At 37.8% G+C, this 17,824-nt stretch overlaps 2 protein-coding genes and 1 long non-coding RNA gene across 4 annotated transcripts in view; 2 read left to right on the forward strand and 1 right to left on the reverse strand.

Annotated features, from left to right (window-relative positions):
- Window positions 1–17,824, reverse strand: part of LOC147871152 (uncharacterized) — a 299,440-nt gene that overhangs the window by 206,393 nt on the left and 75,223 nt on the right. The window lies entirely within an intron of this gene.
- Window positions 1–17,824, forward strand: part of LOC110834328 (GDP-D-glucose phosphorylase 1) — a 77,086-nt gene that overhangs the window by 7,572 nt on the left and 51,690 nt on the right. Inside the window, exons 6-7 of one of the 2 annotated variants that reach the window (XM_022073371.2) lie at window positions 3,819–3,884; window positions 5,238–5,519. In XM_022073371.2, the coding sequence (XP_021929063.1) occupies window positions 3,819–3,884; window positions 5,238–5,362 (191 nt within the window). In that variant the 3' untranslated portion in view covers window positions 5,363–5,519. Of the gene's footprint in view, window positions 1–3,818; window positions 3,885–5,237; window positions 5,520–17,824 lie in introns of those variants that run through there. The other variant, XM_087340670.1, reaches the window with a different exon arrangement.
- Asator (tau-tubulin kinase asator) overlaps window positions 14,768–17,824 on the forward strand; it is a 92,025-nt gene continuing 88,968 nt past the window's right edge. Inside the window, exon 1 of the mRNA XM_022073362.2 lies at window positions 14,768–14,888. Coding sequence (XP_021929054.1) covers window positions 14,830–14,888 — 59 coding nt within the window. The 5' untranslated portion in view covers window positions 14,768–14,829. The remainder of the gene's footprint in view (window positions 14,889–17,824) is intronic.

Consider the following 17,824-nt stretch of genomic DNA (forward strand, 5'->3'; position numbering starts at 1 on the left):
GTAAGCCTCTCGTAAACACGTGGATATTTCTTATTACATATGTATTAGAAGAGTGTTATTATAGTTCACATCGTTTGGAAAAACGTATCATTATAATAAATATTCATTACAAACAAATATCTGGATAAAAACTACTTCCTGAATCAAACAACAAGAAATTAAAGTTTATTTAATTTTATTTAATTTTATTTAATTTTATTTTGTACCACAATAATTTTAAGTAAATCTGTATTCTATATTACTGAAATTGTGTATTTATCTAACAGTTTACACTCAAGTTCAAAAAGAAACCCTTATCATAGTTTAATAACTTCAGGAATATTGAGAAAGTTTGATAGCAGTTAGTAGATCTATATGAGGCTAGTTGCTAAGGACAGTCAGTCAGTCATTCATGCGGAAGTGAGCGAACGTCCATCAGAAAACCTAACTGGCAAAGTTACGAGATTTAAACAAATTGTAGTCAGTGCACTTAATTTTATTACATCATGTGGGGTAAACCACAGACAATTCAAGGCATTCCTTGATGAAATTGAAAGTGAATATGGTGGTAATGTGTACTACTCTGAAGTTCCATGGCTTAACACAGGCAAGGCTCTGCAATCTTTGTTTCATCAATAGAGATCTGAGTTTTCTGAATTTAAAAAGGACAACCACTCAGTCACTTTGAACATGCAAGTTGGATATGCGATTAATGTGTTTCTGGGCATCTACTCACTCTGGTGCAGGAAATTCTTTGAAAAGTTGATTGTATACTCAGCTTGCCGAAGAATAGCCCACGTTTCTATGGAACCCGAAGGTTCATCACCATATTCACAGGAGCCAGCCACCAGACTCTATCCTGAGCTAGCTGCATCCAGTTCCCTCCGTCGATTCCTGTCTCTGTAAGGTCCACCTTAACTTCCCACAAACGCCTAGGTCTTACCAGCGGTCTCTTCCCTTCAGGCCTCCTAACCAATACTTTGTAAACACCCCTCCCCTCCCCCATGCTTGCTGCATGTCTTGCCCACCTCATCCTCATTTTAATCAGCCTAGCAATATCAGGTGAGGAGTACAGGGTGTGCAGTTCATCATCATGAAATTTTTTCCATGATCTGTCTTCCTATCTTTTAGGTCCAAGTATCCTCCTCAAAAACCCTGTATCTATGTTCCTCCCTCTGTTAAGCCTTTTGAAGCATCAAATGAAGTTACTGAATCCATTTTACAGCTCATACAAATTGACCTACATTGCAGTGATGATCTTAGGTTTAACAGTTAAATATTCATGTATGCAATTTAATGATTAGCGTCACTTTTTGGGAACAATTAAGAATTAGGATGACACACGGAATTTACTGTGCCTACTGACCTGCTGTTACTGCTTTGTTTGTTGATCCATTGTGTTCCTGGGTCAGTTCTTGTAATGCTTTGGGTACGTTTCCTGTCTGGTATTCTATACCAGTCCAGAACCCCTGTAACTGTTTGAATTAAAATTTGAACTGGCCAGACAATCATGTGTGAAGGGTCCCACGCTAGCAAGAGATCTGGAAGGTAGGTCAAGAACACGTGCAGTATGAGAGTGGAGACGGTCGACAGCGGGCTTTCAGCCATTAAACCAAACAATCGCATTCAGTAACCGTTGTACCCGTAATGGGAATTGTGTATAAGAGGATCAAATTTTCAAGAGTAAAAGTATTTTGTGTTCTTTAATTTGTTGTTTCTTTGGATTTATATAAACAAATTACCATGTCAACCCTGAGGTGATCCTTGTTCCCCACTGACACTAGTTCGGCGTATAACTATCTCTTGCTGAAGGAACAAAGGAGGATGGCATTGAGAGGGTATAGTTATAATTCCGTGTAGGAAAATATGTGGAATTGACTAATATGCCTACTGAAGGATCACTGTCATGATTGTCGATCCAGTTTTTTCTGGACTCAGTTTTTGTAGTCCATTGAGTAGGTTGCCTGTCTCGTCTTCCCTGCATAGGATGATACATAGGCTATACTGTGCACACTGGCCAATACCTGTGTTGGAATACACCATCTGACTGATCATGTGTGTTCTGGACCAGTTTTTGAAGTTCTTTGGGTAGGTTGCCTGCTTGGTGTTCCCTATGTAAAGAACAACAGTTAAAGAAAGTTTTGTCTCATGAATAATTTTCTCTGAAATTACAAGAAACATCTGCATACACATCACTTCTACTATCTAGCAATATTTTCTGTAATTGTATTCAAATGTAAAGTGTAGTTTCATCATTTATTCATGCAGTCATTGTTTTTACAAAGTGGTTACAGGCATTTACATGTCAATGTTGTACATCACTATGCATTTGGTTTCTCTTTTAATGATTGTGGTGTGTTGTAACGTGCATAGACCTACTGGCTGTAGAAGTGGACTTGCGAACTTGAATCATTACATATTGATTCTTATTTCTGTGCATCTTTGTCACTTTCAAGACAAGTCTTCAGTGCAAGCATTGTGACTGCTTGTAAGGCAAGGCTCATCCATGTTTTGAGTGGATTGTGGGTTCTCAGGGCTTCTTTAAAACATTTTAGAACAAAGTGGAAAGTAAGTAAGAGCTTGCAATGTTTGTATCTAAACATAGTTTTGAAAATATATGAGAAATAGACTTTCTGAACTCTATTTTCATTATGAAGATGGCTGTTTCTGGGTTGTGGTGCTGTGTAGTCTGGTAGAAGTTCACCTGAACTTTGAGGATTTGCTGGATTTTCATTGCTCTGTATAAGGTTTAGTGGTGAGCTTCTGTGGATATGTTAAAGAACCCTCATGTGCGAATTTCTAATTATGGCGGCTGATTGGTTAAAGAAGACTATATCATAGACGTAGTTAAAGCTAGTTGGTTTAACCTGTTGAATGTTCACCATGCTAAGAATTATTTCCAAAATAATTTGTGGAAGTCAGTGGTGTGCCGAGACATCTGTAAGTAGTACAAGAGAATTGTTATGTAATCTTCATGTAACCAATCATTGATATTTCTTCAGTATATAAACAGACTGGGCATAGTGCCAAAAATGAAAATTTTAACTTACTCTACCGTATGTGTCAATGTGCCAGTTATACAATCAGTTTTATGTGGGCTGACAAATTTTGATGAAGTGTTGTGCTGTATTTAAAGCACATTCTCTGAGTGCCTGGAAACTCTGTTGATTGTGATACAAGATCAGAAATTTTTAGGCTACTTTCCATATTTGGTGGGAATACGGATAATAAGTATGTATGCTGATTTCTGTCTTCTGGGTTGTTGCGCTTTGTAATCTGGTCGATGTTAACCAACGTTTCCCAGAAGACAGAAATCTTCATACTCACCGCTGTGAAAACCTCAAATCTTACAAATATGTATGTTATGTATATATGTGTGTGATTTCTGCTTGGGGGGGTCCCCCCCCCCCAAAAAAAAAAAATCCCTTCCTTGACACTTATGCTACATATGATGATAGACATTTTTCTCAGATGTGCCTGGTTCTCTTGTCAAACCTTTACACATTTGAGCTTCAGTTTTTTTCAGCAGATACTACTAGACAAATTTTAAAAAAAATGTAGGCAATAGAAAATTAGTAATATTTAATTTTTATCAGTTTTCCTTTAAACATAATATTTTAATTTTTAACTCAAAACAGATGTGCATATTAACAGATGCCATTATACAGTGGGATAAATGATTGCTATAAGAACAAGTTAGGGATTGTATGCATAGTGTAACAGTTCTGGCATGTTCACTCTGTTATTGCTATGTAGATTTTCAGTTCATGAGTTACATGAAATATTGAATTTTGTAGGGTGTCATGAAAAGACTGATAACTCTCTTTTTCTTCTCACAGCTGCTAAAGATTTATACGCATTCAACCCAGCGCTGTGTGAGCTGTTTGGACATTTGATCATCAAAAGTAAGTTGATTAAAAATTTGTTTCTTTGTTTATGTATTTCAAATTTCCCAGCCACCAGCTGTGACATTAAATACTAACGCATGCTGAAAATAATGCTGCACTATCATGGAGCTAGAAATTAAGATTGTGACAAGTTAAGTTTTTAGTTTTAGGATACTAGTGTGCAACTTTCCCTGAGTATAGTATTCAGTAATATTCAAGCTTGAAGACTTCTCAGGAAGTGTTTTTGAGTGTTAAGCAGATGTACGTCTGGATGGACAGACATACTTCCAGTTTTATGTATTAAAATTATTCTTCCCCCCTTCCAACCTAACAGCTTCTTGAAGTTAATTATGCTTTTGAATTAATTATCTTATATTATGTAATTTCTTTAGATGAACATATATTCATTATTGGAATATGTTTTCAAATTACTGAATACATATTCAGATGATGGTTTGCTGCATTGTTATTTGCAGATGTGCTATTGAAATTTTGTTACCTGTGATCATAAGGCTGTGCAGTTTGGTTGAAAGTACATTACATTCTTACAGTTCGCTGATATTTCCAGTGGTTACGCCCTAGAATAACTATTAAAAGTCCCAAAAGTAGAAAATTTCATATTCAGTTTTTGCCTTATAATTGAACATTTCTTGTAAATTGCCAGGAAATTAATTGTAGAGGAGAAGTTTTGAATGAGTATCTCCAAAAATTTATTGTACTTAGAATTACCTTAAAGAATTTATTATTAATTCTTTTCATAAAATTGGACCATAAAGGATATCAGTTCATTAGTGTAGTTATTGGATTTGGTTGAAGTATGGTGTGCAGGGTTAGGTAGATTTTGTTTTGGTACCTACTGGTGCACTTTAAATAAAGCTCAAATTGGTAATATATGAATTTGTTGGCATGAAGTGTGTCCATTCCACCTCCTCATGAAGCTACGTGCAGTTTTCCATATATGCGGCTCTCATTTTTTTCTTAAGCAAGAGAAGTGTTAGGTTGGTGAGAAAGCATTATATTAAAGCTGGTAACTAAAAGGTGTCTGAATTTGTTGTCGAGGGAGTTCTACTGTGTGGAAAATCTGCTACAAGTTTGCCATTATGAACTTGGAACTGGGCTTGGGAGACATACTTGCTGTTTCAAATTGTGGTTTCTACAAAATCGTTGTAGTCTAGTTCAGAACTGTGCAAAAACTAGTTAATTTCTCTGTTATTTTCCCACTTCAGTCACTACATGTAATCAGTTTTCATTGCAATTCTTATCACATAAAAATCAGTATTAATTTTATCATCATTTGAAGGTGAAAGCATTGAATTTTAGAATTTGGTGACATTTGTATGATTGGTCGGTTCTGGTTGTGTCCATTCACAGCCGAACCTGAGTATTGGTCATTGACAGAAGAAAAGGTGGCCGCAGTACTTAGTGACATATGTCAAGAGCCATTTGCAAAGGTTCAAGAAAACGTAAGACATTTGTTTGAACATCACTGCACCTAACTGTTGATTTACTGCAGATTTGGTTCCCTGGGATACATGGAATGCGTTCTTCTCTTTATGTGATGATATTAGGTGTTAGGTATGTTGGTGCTAGTTAATTGTTAGATCGGATGATACAGATGTTTGACAATTATAATAAAGAAATATGATCAAATAATATGTATTTAATTCTTACTGTAGGATACTTTATGACACAGAACCTCAATCTAAAAACCAATAAATCCAGCTTTGGTACTGTAATTCCTGTTCTTTGTTGGCCTGTCAGTTTTTCCAGCAGTCCTGTGTTTGATGTTTTTACCATAGGCTGGTTTTGCTGAAAGATTGTTTTATGGTTTCTTTAGGCTTTCCAGGCAACTGCTGGTATAGTAATTTAAAATAGGCCAAGATCACTTCCACATCTCAAGTCCTCATTCATAATCCTCCTTTCATCGGTTCTTTGTAACCTGTGTAGTTGAGAAAACATTATTGAATATAAAAGAAATCTTCCCTGCTTTGGCACATCTTAGTACTGACACCTTTATTTAAAAGAAAGAGCACTGCCTGTGGGAATTATCACTTAAAATAAAAGTGAGAGGCCAAAAACTGTTGATCTCAAGTCTGACATCATAAAGGAATCCGAAGGGAGACTAATGGTGCAGGTATCCAGATAGTAACTAACGAATGAGTTAAAAGAATACTTGTTTTGCTCTGTACATTAAATATTCCCTTTGTAAGTCTTCCAGATAATGGAATATTTCTGATATTGGACAGTGACCGTATACTATTACAGTGCCAGGAAGTTAAGTGCATAATAATCACATGGCCATATGTAGTTTAGGGACATTTTATGAACTGTGACATGTTCCATGGGGTAAATTAGTATTCAAATAATAATTTTAGCTTCTTAGTTACAAGATATTCCACATTTTAGGTGTTCTTCATGCTCTGACATTAGTAAAGAACACCTTATGGGCCTAACCATGTCTGTCTGTCTGGCTGTCATTTTTTCTAGGAACTATGCAACCTGCACAATAAAGGGTCATTTTTGAAATGGTAGGAAACAAGATTATTGCTGGAACTCATTGTGACAGTGAGAATTGAGGTCATTGTTGCAATGATGGGAACAGTTTCTTGACCTCAGGTCACATTGCGACTGATTGTGGATATCAGTGTTGCCTTTGATACAATTATTGCATTTGTTATTCCTTTCAAATAAGGGTAAATGTAAGTTCCACACTTCCTTTGAGTTGTGGTTGTCAACGAATCTGCCTGCTCGTGATCTGGTTTGGAGAACACCTTTGGAATTTCAGAGTACTCCAAAGAGTACACCTTTCCAATCTTGTTATGTAAATGCACATAAATGGCTTGTGTAACACTTGAAGTAGGTATTACGTGTGGATGAGACCCGTATATTTCATGTGGCTAATGAGTTGTTGACACAGTTCAGCATAAATCAAGATACTTGTAAATGGAGTGAGCAAATGAGGTTTGGCACAGACTGTGATGCTAGGTGGGCCAGGTAGCTATCAGACAGGATAGCTCATTAACCTAGTTACCTTCGGTGTCAGAAATATCTCCATTTCTTCTCACCTCCATGGCATCATCTTGGGTTCTAATTTTAACCATGAAAAAAATCATGTTTGATTGTCGTCATTCTGTTGTTTTGCATCAGTAGTTTGTAATTGGATGCAACCCATGAGGTAATTGTGAACACTAGAAAGAGAATGTTGACATCTGGGTCAGTGATTGTGTGCTGCTGCTACTGGCATGGCAAACATGTGCTCAGACGTGTTTGTTTTCTTATGCACCACTTTTATGGAGACTAAAATCAGCTTGGAACTGATTTTAAATGAATAAGTACATCATATTTACAAGCATTTGTGTTTTGCTCTGTCACAGAGGATACCAGAATCAGCTGCTTGTTACTACATTGTCTACAGTTTCATGTAAAAATTATGTCTTAAAACATCAATTATGGCAATGAATAATTTTCATCTGGTCCTGAAAACAAACCTGAACATTTTAGAATGCGGACACAGTTCTGAAATTTAAATGTGCCAAAATATACAAAAGTGCATAGTGGTATTTAAAATGTAAATTGTTTGCTGAGTAATGCTGTGTTTCGCAGTGAGCAAACGTTGACCGGTTTAAAATGGACTTGATTGTAGTGCTTGTGAATTTAAAGATATTTGATAACTGGGGAGACAGATGTCAATTAAACTAGCACAAACCTTGTCAGTTCATCCGACAATTTAGAATTCAGGTCTCCTGCCATTCACAGTAGGAGACAAAAATTCAGTCCCTGGCTGAAGAGAAAACATTTTTAATTCAAACCAGAATTATAATCACTATTATCATTTCTCACTTTATACTTTTTTCCCCTAAGGAATGCTTTCTTTGGGAATTTTGTAGCAGATGTAGTTTGTCTTGGACATACCTGGATTTTCAGAATTTGTGTATGTAAAATAACACTGTTGTATTATTATTTACTTATTTGTTTATTGTTTTTACTTATTGTGATAGTTGAACATGGTCTCACTTTAATCATTTGTAGCATGCAGTTTCCTAACACAGTAACCATATGTATCACATGGTCTGATGGATCACTGCTTTTCTTAGCTGGCAGTAGTTCAAAGTACCAGTCATTCTGACAGTTTGAGCTGTGGGAAATAGACAGTGTGGTAGAGGGTTTTTGTATGTCAGAAGTTAAATTTTTATAGGAACTATATTATAAACATGGGTTGTGAAATTTATAATTAGGACTTTGTCAGTAGTATTCTTCTTCTTCTTCTTCTATGGCTCTCCGGTCCGTATTCGGTCCATGGCCTCCTCAATTCTCCTCTTCCATTCGGTCCTTCTGTTAGGTCTGTCTGTCCGAGGCTTTGATTGAGGTTTCGAAACATCTTCCTTTTTACGGTGCAAGGTTGTTGGCCTTGCAACCAACCCCCAACCTGGAGGACATGGTTTAGATACTGGTATTCTGTAACTTTGAAGCTTGTCAAAGAGACGTCAAGACTCGTGAGGTACTTCACATTCTTTACCTTGGTATTAGGAGATGTGAGTTAGTTTTGTGCTTTTTGTGATGTTATTTGTACAGAAACCCCAGTACACTTTGACTTGAAGGTCGTGTGGGTTTGAGAGCTGTTTGTAATGTGGAGGTAAAAAGAAAAATTCGTAATACCTGTGCTGTGAATTTTAGAGCTAACTTTGTGTCTAAGGAATGAGTCAAGAAGGTGTATAGGATTCATAGATGTGCTGTACAGTTCTCTCCATCTTTATTAGATAGAAGTAAGTTTTGTATGTCAGCTAGTTTTGGCCGTTTGAAAGTGATCACAGAAAACACTGGATACAGCGGCCCATCCATGTACGAGTCTGACTCGTGAGCCGGGCTCGGATATATTTCACCACACTTGCATAGCAGACTCGGCTCGTGACACCCCACCCACAAACGAGTTTGGCTCAATGGGACCCGCGCCGAGGCGGACTCGCAAGCCAGACTCGTACATGGATGGGCTGCTTAAGAGTCTGATTGGCTACAGAGACCTTCCTGATGTGATTATGAAGAGAATTCTGTAATGTGTACCTGAAACTGAATTCCCACTGTTCATTTCGTTTCTTATTAGTGTGCTGAATTAGTGGTAGACAAAAATTAAAAATATGTTTCTTATGTGTTGTATGGTTAAGATCATATGAACTTGGGAATGGTCCATCTGAAAAAGTTGTAATTGCTTCGGGTGTTGGACCGTGTTGGACAGCACTTGACCTGCTTGGCATTCATTGCCTGCATCCTGTACATACACCTAGAGGTGCTGTATGCTCTAGTTAGAGCACCAGAGCAGAATGAGGCCATCCGACTGTCTCACAATGGGCAGCTTAACCTGTAATTTGTGTTAACACATCTGAATTGGAGAAGCCGCTGAGCTCTACCATCAACAAGGATTTGGATTAAACTTGTAACATGGCTGCTTATTGCATGTATACCTAGTACTAGTTTTTGTGTTTATTTATATAACTTTTCCATTTTTTCTTTCTTTTTCTGCTTCTTCCTTCTTCATGTCTTTCATTCATAAACCTAAATGTGTTCAAGACTCGTGTATCTACATGATATTTTATGTCTTTATGGTTGTTATGAGGAACTGGGACGGCTCACTCGGTGTGGTGACTAGGCTGTGGGTTTAATGATCAAAATTTGATTCCCTGGTGGGATTTTTCTGTTTTCCACCACTTTTGTATTGTCTGTGGGGTATGTAGGTTCTTTCCTTGGCATGAAGCTGACCACTCAACTCCATCTAGTGCCGTGATTGAGAATGTGTGGAGCTGTACCTCTACTCCCCCAGTTGTCTTCACTTTGTGGTGCTTAATTAAGTGCAGGGTAGACTGTGGTTTGCTGGGTGGCACTTCTTGACAGAACTGGCTTTCTTACATTTGCGAAGAACATTGATAAGTGAAAAACTGCATGCGGTTGGTATGAACTGCTATAATAGTAAGTCGTCATTAGATGAAAACAGGAATAAAAGAGCTCCCATAAATTTAATTTCAACTACAGATTAAGAAATTAGAGACGTATATTGCTTAGAAGGGAAACAGTGACTATTTATTTTTGTACTATTTGATCTGAATTTGTGTTTAAGTAGCTGTTGTAAGCTTTGTGTCACTGTTCTGTGATAACACATTGTAGGTTTTCTTTACCACACTGTTGCTTGCATAATGCCATAAGTTAGGGGGAAATTACTTAAACAGTATGTTTTCCATCTGTCTGCCTTACCTTTTACTTTTGTGTTTTAGTTATTTTTCCAGACTCACAGGCAGTTTTTCACCTTTGTACATACTACAAAATTGCCCTGAAACAGAAGTTTATTATTATACTTAGTAGAAGTTGGCCTGGTATTGGAGTTTATTTATAGAATGATGTTTATTTATTTATTTCCTGTCTCAACAAGATCGCTGTTCTTTGCTTCAAAATCTGTTATGGTAATCCATTGCATTGAAATAACTTTGATGCAAAGAGAAGTGGAGTAGAGAATTATATTTTTAACTTTAAGTGCCTCCTCTTTAATCTCCTCATGCCTTAGCTACTGTCTTTATATGACGGAATTCTTATCAGAAGTTTCTCACTGGAGTTGACATTTTAATCACTGATGTGCGTGTAACACAGCTAATGAACCGATGCCAGATAGGAATAATGTGTGTGTGAATTCAGAAGCAGTTTTATGGGGAAATAATGTAAGCAACGCAACTGGTTATGATTTGTTATTATTTCTATTAACTACTATATCTTCAGACTAGCTCAACGCAGGGTTGCCACAAACCTTCAATTTGTAAAAAAAACGCAATATCCGCGGAGCACAATAAAACGAGGTGTGCCTGTATACATTTGTGTGTGTACGTTTAAGCCAGTTTTGTGATGGAGATAGTTTTGTGTTTAGTTACCTGCAGTAAGAAACTAGCAGTTACCTCAGGCTAAATAATGTGTACAGAGTCAGTAGTCTGCACACTTGATGGCTTTCAAACAATGGGGCAGTGGTTTTAAATTAGACTCTGTTTAACTGAATCCATCTGCTCCAGATTTTAGTATTGGTAGTGTTATCGTCCATGTGTGTGCACAGAAGATTCTGCGTAAGCATCCTTGTCTGTGCTCTGGTACTGTATTATATTAAGAAATAGAAATCTAGAGTGATACTTAAGTGGATTTTGACCAGTCATTGAAGTCATTATGAATACAATATTCATCACAATACAAAAACCTGCCATAGATGTCATTCAGGGCCAGTTCAGTCAATTTCGCATTCTGACACACTTTTTCTTCAGATCCATATTAATATTACATTTGCATCTTATCAGTCTTCCAAATACGTGCAGTACACAAATTCTATATGCATTTCTTTTTCCTCATCTACTCTACGTATTCATCCCACTGTGACCTCCATGAGTTCAATACCTTAACAGTGTTGGGCGATCAAAATTGGTACAGAGATCCCAAATATGTTTATTTATTTATTTATTTATGTCAAATGGTAGGTCTACTTTGCACCCCTCCCAAATATATGAACTTTGCCACATTTTCAAAGGATCTATTAACTATCTTTATTTTATGATTTTGTCCTGCGTTCTGGTGATGAGACATCATCATATACTTTTTTTTCTCTGTGTTTACTTCTAGACCAACCTCTTTATTAGTGTCAGAGCTTTTGTGTTTTTCTTTATGGTATTTATGTTATCCTCCATCAGATTTACATTATCAGAAGCTGATGTGTCCCATTAAATTTCAGTCTCACCTGTTTGTCATGAATTTTCCTGATTGCTTATTCTAAGGCAAAGGCATCTCCTTGTTTTAGACCATTTTGAATAGGAAACGTGAAACACGTCAGACAAGTTTACCTATACAGACTTTTACTATAGGTGTAATTTAAACTGATACTACAGTGTCTGAAACTTGCATTTCTTCAGTTTGTATCCATTCTGTGTTTGTCCATCTCTTTCATGTGACAACCACCTGTTTACAACAGTATGCATTTTCACGCTTTACAGATTTTTGATTTGATGAGTTGGCTTGCTCTTTTGGAGCCAAAATAAATATTCTATGTTTTTCTTCTTACTTCATTTTCCTTATTGAACAAATGTTTTCATTTGATATTCTTGTAAATTCAGTTTCTTTTGAATTATGGAAGGTCATGTTCCTTGTTCATCTCCCACAGTCAGGGGAAGGTCCATGGACTGCTGTTTTAAACTAGTGTTATGGGCATTATACAGCATTAGGAGATGGAATAGTGGCTATGATGCCATACTTTTGTGGATAAGTACAGGCTGGTGCGTGATCACAAGGAATTGAAAAAGACAATAAATCGCTGGAATACATCAGTGAGGCCAAGCTTGGGATAAAAACCACAATAACTTTATGTAGATTGTTGCTGTCATGTCTGACTATCCACCCCTGCTGTATTAAAACCCACAACTCGAGATCCGCCAGTCACACATTCACCTCATCCGTAAACTTTCGTCACGAATTTTGTTCCCATTTCATAAACTTAACCTAACCTTCTTAAAACTGCACATTTCTTACAAATTTAAAGTAGGCTGAAAACGAATCTCTTCACTGGCGTCATCGTGTTTGCATAGATGAATGGACAACTGACGGCATCATGCTAAAACAGAGTTTCGTGAAAATCGGTCATAATGCGTGTCTGCAATTTTGATGTCAGTCTGTGACCTGTTGACGATGGCGGTTAAAGTAGGTTATGTTCACTCCTCGCATAATCCATCAGTGTCCAAAGGTGTGACGCGCATGCTCCCTCATCACGTGACCCCCTCGGGGTGCAGTGGGACTATTCATTGCAGCAGCTGCTCGCCTCATTGGGTGGCTGACCCTCTTGGCACGGAGCGTAAAGGTGCGCGAGACCAAATTGTTATGCACGGTGACCACATTACTCCCACGTTTCTGTCTTGCAATAGAGGACAGTGAAATACCGTACGACGCGCTGACATTAACTCACATCATTATTTTTGTCTAGGAAGCTGTGTGGAACAATACAAAGGGCAGTGCAAGGAAAGAGTAGACGACAAACAAATTATATTTCGCAGTTTTTTGGCAATGCCCACACTTTTTTAGAGCATGGACAGAAATTAAATTTTAGAGCAAGATAAAATAGAAAATAATGAAGAAATTGAAAAAGAAACATTTACGTGATATCAGCAAATGAAAAAACGTGGATGAATACAATAAAATGAAATGACGGTGTGTAAAGCGTGGGAGATGGAAGATTGATAAAAGAGGTCCTGGATTGTCACGAAAAATGGGAGAGATTTTCGGGACGAATGAGAAAGATGTTAAGTCGAAACAGGCGATGTCTTGATCCTTCATATAAAGCGATTACAACGAACATATCTATAGGATCTACATAAACTGAGGACACACTGGACGCTTAGGATGTGCGGAATCTTATCCAAAGGATCAGAATATTACCTGAAGACAGGAAGAATTACATTCATCCGTTGTTTTATAAGAATGAGAACGTTGCGAAGGAGAATAATATTGTTTCTTCTTATGTTCTGATTCCAACTTTACCTTGTTCTGCGGTAGATTTCTATAGAAACAATATAAACCCTTCTAAACCGAAGTTCCTCTACATAACATTCAAGAATTCAGTCCGTACCGCAAAGAAAACACAAGTAGGCATTACAAAAGATCGATCGCCGTTTGCGGAAATAATTACCCTGAACATCTTATGAAACCGACCGACCTGCTGGATGTTTATCCAGATATATTTATAAACTAGGGCTTTCGAGCGATTAACATTTGTAATTGTTTCACGTCTGTAGATAAATTGGTGAATGTAATTCTACATATTTTGGTGTCTGTCTGTTGATTTTTGTGTTGAAATCAATGCTTAAGAATAGTTCACAAGTCCAAAACGCTTCACGAAACACCTTGTTCAAGTCTCGTTGGTAGTACCGGATATCACGAGATGTTGAGTGTCTCCAGCCTGATGCAGTGACAGGACTTGAAACAGATCGCTATCGTTCCCTGTCGCCGTATGTGATCATTAGACGATAAACAGTCTTTACCCGGATTATCAGCTACCCATCGGAGTATGCAGTAAGTGGTTCTGGGTGTTTGCTACTGAGCCTCCTTCGTTTTCTTTGCTGCTAGGTCACGCATGCGCCTGGACATTATTAGTAGGTGCGTGGCGGGGGTGTGTGATTCATTCCGCTACATTCAGAGTTGTTGATAAAATGGAGCGTTACGACACGGCACGTAGGATAAAACGGATGTCCGATAGAAAGGTCGGATTATAGGATCTACACTGTATTTCGAAATGCTTGTAAGAACGGAGAATTGTTAGACTTAAACGATCATTATCCATCAAGAAAAAGTGTAATGTTTTTTAGTTTTCAACAATCGGTAAGATGGGAACCGATGTAGTGTGCAGACTTGCCAACATTTTGTGGAACTCAAAAATCCATTACCATTTTCACAAGAGCCCATCTCTGGATCTCCCTGTGCGTAGGAGGAGCCCATAACTCAATGTAATAACTGGTCTGAGCGATCGGGTTTCGATTCCCGGTACGACACTATTCTTCCCTTTGCCACGAAATCCAGACCGGCTGTGGGCCTCACCCGGCCCTCTATCCCGTGGTTTCCGCGGGTAAAACGGACGGGGCATGAAGCTAACCACTCACCTGAATCTAATGCCGAGTTTAATAATGTCTTCGTGGCGTTATGCTTGTAAGTTGAGCACCAGGGATATTTTTTCCTTACCATTGGATTTCGAAACGGGCATGAAGGCAAAAAATTTCCCGACAGCAACAGTTGGTATCCTGGCAACAAGCGACGGCAGTGAATTTAGCAGAGCCGCGTTCCACGTGTTTACGTATATCGCAGGGAACGTGGCTGCGCGGCGCTGTACCGCGCGCGTGGTGAAGGGACACAGCTTCAGTGTCTGTCCAAGTGTGAGCCAGTTAGGAAGTTTGTGTTGTGTGCGCACGGGCTCATGAAAATCAAGACAGAAGACTTCCCACTCAGTACATCAGACTCTGAGCACATGAAGTGGTTAGTGCGCGACCGGAGCCGTCGATTAACTGCTTCGATTAATCTAATCTGTCTTTCCCTCAGAAGAAGGCAGAGGCATGTTTGTTTACGTTATAGGCGCGGCAACCCAAAAATGTTGCAAATTAGTTATTGTTCCATTATGCCCCCTCCCCGTGTTTGTTAGTGACTTGTGTTTTAGGCATTGCTACAATAGGCTTCTATTTAATGAAGTCTCAAAATTAAATTCGTGCCCCTAAAATTTTATGTCTGACGAAATTGTTTCCGTTGACGCCTGTATTACTCGACACGAAAAGCCCCATTAACATTTTTATATGTTTGTGTGTCGATACCATGAATGAAATTGTGTTCAAGTCCAAATAAATATGACAATGTCTTTCCTAACTCTCAGCAAATACCGAGACATCAAATTTTTAATCTTAATTAGATTCCCCGTTATGCGGTAAATAAAGTGTGTGGTTATCACTCTTTACATTATTTCTCTCATGTATAGAATAAATACTGTAATGTTTGTTCTTAATTCTTAAGCTGATTTACATGCGATCTTTTATTCTTAAGCTTTGGTGTTTGTTGATATGCATAGTTTTGACAAGGCTGTGGACAAATAAACGTCTTGTGTAATTATTTAATGCTGCTAATTACGACTTCAGATTTGCTTCTTAAAGAAAATTAAAATAACTCTTATAAACCAGCTTATTGCCTGTGAAATATCCAAAGTGTTGATGTTTTCACGTTTTATGCGATTTTGCTGTATGAAGGAATCGTTGTGATACGTTAAGAGTCCTTTCAAAACGAAGCCGTGATACTGATATGCTGATACGTGAAAAATCGCTCTCACTGTTTGGGCGTACTAATTCGATCTTGATTTGAAACATGATAAGTGGGCGTGGTTTAAAATACTCCATGATTGACTGCAGACACCTGTCCGCAGATTCAGGCGTGTACGCTGATTGAGAGACAACTGTTTTTATTGTATAGCTCTTGTGGGACAATGTGCCAGCATCGCTGAAACAGCTCGTTAAGAGACCGTATATAATCGTTCGATTTGATGGCGAGGACTTTTATTCGAAACACTTGTTGGTAAACTTTATTTTTGTTCATGTATGTATCCACGAATGCATAGAACGTTGTGGAATTATGCTGACGGGAAAATTGAAGGACCCATAGGCTTGTGTTATAATTGGTTATGTTACTTTTCGTGTGTATACAGAGACATCTGCCAGTAAGGTTTGAAATAATGGTAGGATAACAAAAGAGAACTATTTGTGTTTATTTTATTCGATTAATCGAAGCAGTTGCTGTGTCTACGTGTTTGTGTATGTTTGTGTCAGAGTTCTAACCAAAAGGTGTGTAATTGTTGTAGCTTTTAACAATTTGTTGATGTAATATGGAAGTAACTCGTGGAACAAGATTAATTACTGAGACTGTCAGTGCCTGCATGTTGTGTGTGGTATGACGTGTCTTAGAAATATAATGCATGCAGTGGATTATGCTGTTCCTGACACCGACTTGGCTCTCCGTCAGTAGGGTAAGTTCCAAGCTACAGAGTTCCGTTACAGTTGGTTTACCGGCCCAATGTGTGCCAGAATTTGGTGGGACATGCGACTTCGCGTTTCAGTACTACCACGGCACATTTTTATATATTCGGATTATTATTTACAGTTTCTAAGCGTACTGTAATAGTTATAAAAATAACCATAAAGATGAAATTGTTGATGTTTTAACAACACTGATCGATCCTTATCGCTCGGCAAATGTTTAATAGATTGAATATGGCTGTCTTCTGGGTTCCTGCGCCTTGTGCTACTCTTATGAGGCATCGCCCTGATGATGGAGGCAGAAAGGACCTCTGAAACGTCGGTTAACTTCTACCAGACTACACGGCGCAACAACTCAGATGATAGCCATCTTCAGACTCACCGCCGTGAAAACTTCAAATCCTATTTAATAGATTATTTAGCGTTAATTAGACATCGTTTGTCACGAGGAACATCACTTAGTTTATTGTTATATAAATTAATATTAAAACGTTTTATAATTTAAAATCTGAGAACTCAGTAATAAATAAAAATTATGTTAGGGTTGAAACAAGAGAAAAAGTATGTAATTATGAAACATTGTTTCCGTCGTGAATAACCAATCAGTTGGACTTCATTTGTCGTTTGTGTTTTTTTTATTTATTTAAAACTACGATGTTTGGAAAGTTTGGGATCTGATAATTTTTACGATGCCAAAGAGTTGAAGCTGCCAGCTGTGACAAGTGTTTTGTGGAGTTAGCAGATCTCGATTGAGTTTACTGTTTTGTTCAAGCTGACCTTGAGGCCTACATCTTCATTGCCTTGATCGACATACTTACCTGAAAAGAGCCCAGCTATTAATACAGTGCAGTGTTTTGTTCTTATTGCGTTCTTTGCACTTGGTTCATGAACTGAGTTCGTAATCGATGTGTAGTTGTCTTTTTGTTTCTACGTACGTTCCATTTCCCGAAGCAACGAACGGTTTGTTTAACGACAGCGTAGGTTATATAGTGTCGGATGACAGGAAGATTTAGGTTATGCTTAGGGAAACATTTGGAAAGACAGGTCTTGGTCTGTTTTATAAAGCATGCCCCAAAATTTGCTGGAGGTACTGAACAAATCCTCCCATTACCCTAGGATAAGTTTTTGGTTTTGGGACGGTATTCAGAATCCATACCGACTCAATAGAGTTTCGGTATTCGGTATTCATCAGAACAATAGAACAAGTCAGCAGTATTCAACCAAGCCTGGAGCTGAGCCTCCCGAGTGGTATTCAACCTGGGGTACGCGAAGACATCTTAGGGGGTACGTGAAATTTTTTAAAAAAATATATATTATTTTATGATAAACACTGAATAATCAGTAATGTAATTTATTTAATTTATTTTAGATGTAGATTATATACTATGTATAACTTGAATT

The sequence above is a fragment of the Zootermopsis nevadensis genome, unplaced genomic scaffold, assembly GCF_977971745.1.
Source record: "Zootermopsis nevadensis isolate Lab colony 2312 unplaced genomic scaffold, Znev_1.0 Znev_ptg000061l, whole genome shotgun sequence".
Classification (NCBI taxonomy): Eukaryota; Metazoa; Arthropoda; class Insecta; order Blattodea; family Termopsidae; genus Zootermopsis; species Zootermopsis nevadensis.